This window comes from Triplophysa rosa, linkage group LG14 (genome assembly GCF_024868665.1).
Source record: "Triplophysa rosa linkage group LG14, Trosa_1v2, whole genome shotgun sequence".
Lineage (NCBI taxonomy): Eukaryota > Metazoa > Chordata > Actinopteri > Cypriniformes > Nemacheilidae > Triplophysa > Triplophysa rosa.
Genome location: NC_079903.1, coordinates 2,592,856 through 2,601,202, shown reverse-complemented (window position 1 = coordinate 2,601,202; position 8,347 = coordinate 2,592,856). Strand labels below are relative to the sequence as shown.

The window sequence follows — 8,347 nt, the reverse complement described above, 5'->3', positions numbered from 1 at the left end:
CAAATCACACTACAAAGAAAGAAATTTGTAATGGTTTTAATGGTAAAAGCTAATGGTTCATAGTAGTATTTTAATGTAAACCATTAGCATCTCTGTGAAGGGTTCTATCGTTTTCTTATTCTATACGGGAATTTAACAAGTACAGTTAATGTAGCTCGATATTTTAAACATAACTTTGTAAATTAAGCACATGACCCAGGTTGTAACAGATTGTCAGTTCTCCTTTTAATTATAAAATCGCTTAACGCAATTTAATTACCTTTGATGATAAAATTCGAAGACGCCCGGAACAGGTGTAATGCCGAGAAATGCACCCCTGCCAGATTCCGAGCTGGTCGCCTGGTCCCAGGTCGAGAAGACTGTCGTAAAACGTCGGCGATAACAGGAAGTGACGTCAGTTTCGCGCATGCGCGGAACAAATCGTGTTTCCGGGACGGATCGGGTAGCCACAGGCGTCACCAAACCGGCGTATATGGGTGAAATATCGCCCACAAGGAGATTTGTTTTGGAACATAACGGTGCAGAGTTACAGTAACACTGATTGGATCAAGCATTTTAGGATGAGTCGGGAAACGTTTATGTCGTTGGCTAATGAACTTCAACCAGCTCTTCAGAAGAAAATTACAAACTGGCGAAAGACAATTCAGTATACACGCCGGCTCGCTGCTGTCCTTTGGTGGTTTGCAACACCTTGTTAATACAGGACTGTGGCTGAATTGTTCGGCATCGGCGAGGAGACATTATGCATACTTATTCGTGAAGTTTGCCATGGAATTAAAAAACTAATGCTTAAAAAATACATACATCTTCCATATGGCAACGAACTTGAACAAAACGTATCTGGTTTTGCCAAACGAGGAATGCCTTTTTGCGTGGGTGCTATTGATGGTACACACATCCCCATCATAGCACCCACAGAAAACCCCGCAGACTATCACAATCGTAAAGGCTGGTATTCAGCAATTCTACAGGGGATAGTTGATCACAAAATGTGGCAAGTAACTATACATCCAGCTTTATTCCCTTTGCTTGAGCAATTTATTTTTTAATCAGTTTGTCGTATTTTGTTAATAGTTTCACAGATATTTACGTTGGGTGGCTGCATGATGCCAGGGTACTGGCCAATTCTGATATTTACATTCTAGCTGAGCATCGACAGGGTGGTTATCTTTATGCAAGAGAGGTGAGACGTGAGAGAGATTAATTTATGTGCAAGTTTGGCAATTAACGATAATGTATAGATAACACACATTTCTCATAAGTATTTGCTAGAATCATATTAATATGAGTATAATATAATATAAAGTAAAATAAAATACTATCTCAAGCCAAACTCTTCAAATGTTCTTAAATTATTTATATATCATTGAAGTCTTCATTACATACATAACATCTTTAAACACAGTTAAGATTTTTTTTCAGCACTCCGGGAACATTAATGGCTTGGAGATTCCATTATATTTAATTGGTGATCCGGCCTATCCCTTAAAAAATGGCTGATGAAAGCTTACCCTAACAGTGTGACCCTCAGTCAAGAAAAGCGAATCTTCAACCATCGTTTGAGCTCTGCAAGGATCATTGTGGAGCACGCGTTTGGGCGCCTCAAAGGACGATGGAGGTGTTTACTTAAGAGAAATGACATTAACATTAACACTGTATCAGATGTAGTGGTGGCGTGCTGCGTCCTACATAATTTCTGTGAACTCCACGGTGAGCAATACCCTGACAACTGGGACTGTCCCCAGGAATGTGTGGAAAGGCCTGTAGCTAACAACAGGGAGGACAGTGTATCCGCTGTTTCCATTCGTGATGCGTTGCTGACAGTTGTTTAATTAGTTGCCATATTAATATAACATTTAAAGTTCACAAAATTGTTGACATGACAATGTGTTTATTTAATGTGATCAGTTTTGTTCTTTTACATTTTTTACATTAACAGACTATTCCAGACAACTAGACAAACATCTGAACAATTTAACAAATGCTAGAAAACCTGTATAATAATAATCATTTATACTGTATAATAGGCTGTGAATACACTGTATAAATTCAAATATTAATATGTAGATGAACAGTACTAATTTGTTCATCCTTAAACCTTCTTTGTTTCAGAACAGAGTGAATAACATTTTCAATAAAAAATTAAAATGAGAATTTGGATAAAGCAAGTCCGATGCCTACATTACTAACATACCATAAAGCATAGTTCATCCAAAGCTGTAGAAAAATAAAAATGTCATATAGCTTTGTACTATATAACATCAAGCTTTTAAATGTAAGGCATCACACGTTCATAAGGCTCCTCTTCACTATAACTGTGTGGCACTGTGGAAGGTGCTGCTGATGTTCCAGACCTCCATTGGTGAGTAAAGGGGTGATGAACAGTTGACCGGGCAGCATTTGATGGAAATACACTTGCCAAGATGTTACCAAATTGGGTAACAGTCTCCTGTTGCATCGCACGAATCTCCCTAGTCATTTCCAAGACTGTTTCTCTTTGCCGAAGTTCTGCCTCCTTCTCCCACTCCCTCTGCATTTGCAGTAGCTGCTCCTCTCTAGCAAAGAACTTTTCCTCTGACTCGTTGAGGTGTTTTAGAAGTGCAGTATTCATTGCCTGGACATGGTCAGCCTTAGACATTCTTCTTTTTTTCCTGGGGGGAGTGCTCGTCGATTCTGTTGTGCCTGCATGAGTAAAAATGTTTAAGACAGTAATGTAATACTTGGAAATGATCTGACTAAACGTCATATTATGCAAGCATTTTTATTTGTCAAACCTTGTGTGATGTAGGTTAGCCTACATATTTAGTACATATGCAGCACAAGCATAACTCATGCACACTTGTCATAAATCATCCAGATTCATTGTATGAATCCATGATAGGATATTCAGTATTTAATCGGTTTGGCTTAACCATTATACCATAACCATTGTGCATCTTTACTGTATTATGCTTACACCTAATTTTGTGGAATCAATTGAGAAATTCAAAATTAAACCTAATATTTATCTGCCCAGCTGCAAATAAAAACCCATACATCCATCATAATAAATAAATACAAATGTTGAAGAATAATAACTTTATATCGTATGTACATGTAGAATGAACTTGTTGAAGTCACTGACATAATTTACATAATAAAAAGTCTAAATAATAATAGCACGTATATGTAATCATTCGTTCGATTTCAATCATTAGTTTCAATTTAACAGTAATAAAAAACTAAAAGCGAAAGCTACTTCTTGTTGGCGGACAAATGTGTTCGTCGTCGTTTCCGTCGTCGTCTCCGTCTGCTGAGATATTGTCATTTGGAGATGGCGCTCCTTCTTGTGTCTGTGTCAAGCATCCAACGGCATTTACGGGCGAAGCACAGGGACGATGTCCCCAAATATTATCACACATGTCATAAAACGGAAATGACTTGGGAGTCACCCCACTCGTGTTGTTGTAATCTTTTGTTTTTAGATAACAACCTTTCAGACTTTTGAGCTTGGCCGTAACCTGCTTCTTATCTCTCTGTACTCCGCAAAGTCGAAGTTTCTCAGCAATACTACAGTATACATTGTTGTCTCTTACGGTTCCATCAATTTGTCGACTAATCTCTTCCTCTCCTCTGATTAAAAGAAGCTCTTTTATTTCTCTTTCAGACCAGTTATTGCCCCTGTTGCAAGACATTTTAACTAGCCTAAACAAACTGAGGTACTGTACGTGACCTGGTTTTCGCGCCGGCTGAGCTGACAGACGTTGGTTTTGTTGTCATGACAGTGACGTAGTTTAGACCGGCTTTAATGCGCGTTCATTTACACTGAACTAGGGCCGCATCAGAGACGCCTTTGATACTAGGGTCTGAGGCGGTTCAGAGCCGGCATATTTTAGATCGGCTTTCATGCGGCATTGCGTCTTTACACAGAAATTTGATCCGCCTCAGAGCCGCCTTAACTCGCCTGTGTAAAGACGCCATATTACACATTGAAATTGTGCTCGATCAAGAAACCAATACAAATGTGTTATATCAAACTATTGGTTAAGTAAAACAAACAACCTTTAAAAACCATTTTTTTATGTAGGGGGTCTTCCAGGACTGGTTTGGACTAAGTGTGTGACAGAGAAGATCATTATTTTATGTAATTTTGAGAGAAAATGCTTGGTTTTATTATTTGAATTTGTTTAGCAACACTAAATGTGTTGCTTTGTGCTTTTCGAAAATAAAATTGCCAAGGCAGTCTGAAAAGTTGCTAAATCAAGCAACAAAATTTAAGTTGGCAAACACTGCCAAACTGTTATGTTTCTGACGAACGTCTACAACAGTACTGTCAGACGCAGGCTGTATTGACTTCTTCCCCATAGAGTGGACTCATGTAGTGAAGGAGTGATCGAGGCAGCGGTTTCAGACACAGCTTTTGTTGATCGACGGGATGTTGCTTTGTGGGGCTCTCCAAGTACATCTCGCTGCGACCTGCGGTGGACGTCCAACCCATCCCACATCCAAGTGTGATGTCATAAGACACACCCATGTCCATACGTCACAACAAGTGTTCCGCCTCAGAAACCCGGTTAAACGTACGCATGTGCAAAAAAGTCTCTCACTAAATCCTTGGTGTTTCGAGTCAGATCCGTGGGCGTGGCTTGTTGGTTTTGACCAGAGCCGTTGCTGCGGGTAACAAAAGACTATAAAGCTGCGAAAGTAAAACTTAACTTGCGCTCCGCTGCCAAGCAAAAAATGCGAGTAATTAATTAAATATTCAGTCTTCTAAAATGCGATCTAAAGTATGCACGAACTGGCATTAACGCTACTGAAAGCAGCCAAAACAATACTGATGTTACGTTCTGAGCCGAGGCTTCGGAGCGTGTGTCGAGAAATCCGGGAAGCTTTCAGTGAAGCGCGTATCGAGGCTTGTATCGCTTTAGACCAATGACGTCATAGATGACGTCTGAAGCCTCGCTTCCGCCCGAGTGGTTCAGTAAACGGTTCGAATCTTGCCGCGACATTTTGACAGCTATATAAACCAAGTACCACAAGCACATTCACTGCCCTCTGCCCAGTTAAACCCAGACACTTTCCAGTTTTACAATAATAATATTGCCCCTTCTGCCTATTATGACCAAATAATTGATTTACACAAATTTATTTCAAGCCAATAAGTTAATTACACATTTATGTTATACAACTTTTCTGTAGCTCAGTCCTAAGAGCATTGCGTTAACAACGCAAGGTTGTGGGTTCGACCCAGGGGATTGCACATACCTATGTATAAATGTATAGGATAATGCAATGTAAGTCGCATTGGATAAAAGCGTCTGCCAAATGCGTAAATGTTAGTACAATAATTATATTATCACCAGAAAATACACATTATATTCATATAAATAGATGAGTCTATGTGGAAATTGATTTTTTTTCTTCACCGTTATTTCTTAGCCTTAACTGGCGCAAAATACAGTGCATCACAGACCACATCAGGCACATCTGTAATGTATCTGCCTGTTTTACACTCTTTGGCCACCAAATGGTATTGTGAGCAAATGAAGCCTCGAGAAATGAACCCTTTTGTGAACCACTTGGCTGAAAAGCTTCAATGCTTCATGAGGCTTCATCTCGCCATCACTACAAAACAACAGCACAAAAACGCTCAATCTTTTTATACCCCTCCGTTCTACCATAAAGAACTGGGCGTGGAAAAGAGGTTCACATCTTAAGCATTTTAAGTTTTCAACGTTTTCACATGTCTGACGTTGGACAAATTAGACGCTGTGGCCTCTGTGATTGGTTTAACGCTTGCGCTGTGGCCTCTGTGATTGGTTTAACGCTTGCGCTGTGGCCTCTGTGATTGGTTAAACGCTTGCGCTGTGGCGTGTGTGATTGGCCTAAAGCAGAGAAGCCCTTGCTAATTGGGTGTTGTCGATTCTCTCGCGACCAGTGAAAGCTCTTACCGAGAGCGCGCGGGTTTGCAGCTGCGTGTGTCCTATTGTCATCAGACGTGATCTTTTAGTGTGTTAATATTGTGTTGTGTGTGCTGTTTTATTGTCATATGCGATTTATGATCGGTCGAGTTTTTATAGCATGTTCAGCGCTACATCAGACACCTCAGAGTCAACAAACATCACGAGTGTCAAATCTCTTCTGGGTAACACGAACTCTTAACGTGAAATATAAAGCAACATCAATGCCATTATTCAGTGTTGACTTCAGACGAGTGTGATACAGTTACATGACAGTGTTTGTGTTTGTGTGTGTTTAGCTCGCAGAACCGTGAAGAGACACAGGGATGAAGAGACAGATACGCAACTACAGGAATCACATGTCCGTCTGTTCACGAGGCATCAGAAGATATCTGAACTCCTGCTGGAGATTACAGTGAGTCTAGTACTACAAGAAGAGTCTTTGTACTTACTTGACGTATTTGGTTCAAGTGTTCAAGTTGGCGTGAAGATCCCAAGTGTGCCTGAAGTACAGTGCGTGCACAATTGTTATGCAAGTTCATATTCTGATCATTTTCAAATCACATCAATCTTAATAACTACTATTATTTGGTATAGAATCTTTTATAAGGTTAACAAAGGCATGAAGTAAAAATGCTTTTTATTCAGACGTGCATAATAAGCAGAATTTATTTTACAGGTATAATGTCAAAAAAGACACTTAATATGCAGCGAAAAGTAAAAAAAGATGAAATGTTCATTATAAGAATGCAATAGTACATGTAGAAATTGACGTGGTTGGCATAGCTGGGAACGCCTACAAAAACTTCATATGGGTTTATGCTGTGGGGGAAACAGAAACACTCCATTAGAATCGATGCGTGCGTGATCTTAGCTCTTTGTAACGATTACAGTTAGGGCTGGGCAATAAAACGATATGTATCAATGATGCACCTTTATCAATAATGAGAGAATAAAATGTTCAATACAACGCTCCAAACTTAACATGTATATATAGACATGAAGTTTTGTCGCATAACAATCCATGCACCGTCACTGGATCATAAACAGCCTTTTATTTTCTTAGACAGTGCAAGCATTTGTTTTTACAAATAGTCCACGTTTGCAACATGCAAGATTGGATTTTGCTTTTACAGAGAGAACATTAATGCGGATGTAACAACTCAGCTCAACTTTATTTATATAGCGCTTTTTACAATTGTCATTGTTTACAAAGCAGCTGTACATGAGACATATTGACTATAAGCAAAACAATTAAAGTTGTACCTGTAAAAACAAGAAAAAGGTGAAAACACAGAAGACAGACATACCCACATACAAAACACTCCACACACACAATATGCACACGTACTAACACACATAGACACAGACACGCACGCACAGTGAAAGCACACATTTAAGATAAAGGAGAGAGAAGCACAGGTCAAATATTAAACAGACTATAAATGCCTATATGCAATATTAATGAAGTAAAACTTGAAAATTCTAAAGCAGCCCCCCCGGCCAGGCAAATAGTGCAAAACAGTATGCAAATGGTGGTGAGGAACCCAAAACTCTAATCGAGAAAAAAAAAACTCCACTCCAAAGAACCAAGGCCCAACCAAGGGATTCCAGTTCCCCTCTGGCAAAAGCTGCTGCCTCTGCACAAGCTCGACAGTGCTTGCACAACAAGGTTAAATAAAAATAAATTATAAGGTAAATTATAGATTTAAGATTATCATTAATAATCTAATAGCATTTGAAATTTTGTAGTGAAGACGTGTCAAGTCGCCGCGTCCTCCTTTATCCAGCTCTATCATCTCAGCTCTTGTCAGGTCACCGCTTCCCATTCTCCGCTCTACCATCAGGTCAGGCCATGAACTGCATCCTGCTCGCTGTGGTAACCTTGAACAATGAGACAAGACTGGCTGAGAGTAGAGTACTGTTCTGCACTCTTTGATGCAACAAGTACATCAGTTGTGTTTTTGGTTCTGCTTGATCTAACTAATGCAGCCTAAACCCTCAGAGGATTTATATTATGGAAGTCTAGTGTATGCAAGATTAAAAAGATGCGTCTTTAGTCTAGATTTAAACTGACAGAGTGTGTCTGCCTCCCGGACAGTGCAGGGAAGACTATTCCAAAGATTAGGCGCTAGATAGGAAAAGGATATACCACCTGCACTTGATTTTGAAATTCTAGGTATTACCAACTGACAGGACGCCTGAGAGCATAATGCACGTGAAGGACTGTAATACAAGAGGAGTTCACTCAAGTACTGAGGAGCTAAACCATGTAGGGCTTTATAGGTAATAAGCAAGATTTTAAAGTTAACGCGATGCTTTATAGGTAACCAGTGCAAAGTTGACAGAACTGGGCTAATATGTTCATACATTTTTGTACGTGTAAGAACTCGAGCTGCCGCGTTTTG

General features: G+C 39.6%; 1 protein-coding gene across 1 annotated transcript; it reads right to left on the bottom strand.

Moving 5' to 3' along the window:
- Positions 1-2,269: 2,269 nt before the first annotated feature.
- LOC130564433 (uncharacterized) lies at positions 2,270-3,674 on the bottom strand. The gene is made up of 2 exons (XM_057350517.1): positions 3,239-3,674; positions 2,270-2,682 (listed from the first exon to the last, which is right to left on the bottom strand). The coding sequence occupies exons 1-2, from the start codon at positions 3,672-3,674 to the stop codon at positions 2,270-2,272; spliced, it is 849 nt and encodes a 282-aa protein (XP_057206500.1).
- Positions 3,675-8,347: the final 4,673 nt, after the last annotated feature.

Bases quoted from the DNA above. Each gene is read 5' to 3' on its own strand.
- LOC130564433 (XM_057350517.1), bottom strand. From the start codon at position 3,674: ATGTCTTGCAACAGGGGCAATAACTGGTCTGAAAGAGAAATAAAAGAG. The intron at 2,683-3,238 runs GTAGCTTTCGCT...TTACTCATGCAG, and splicing joins CATTTGTCCGCCAACAAGAA to GCACAACAGAATCGACGAGC.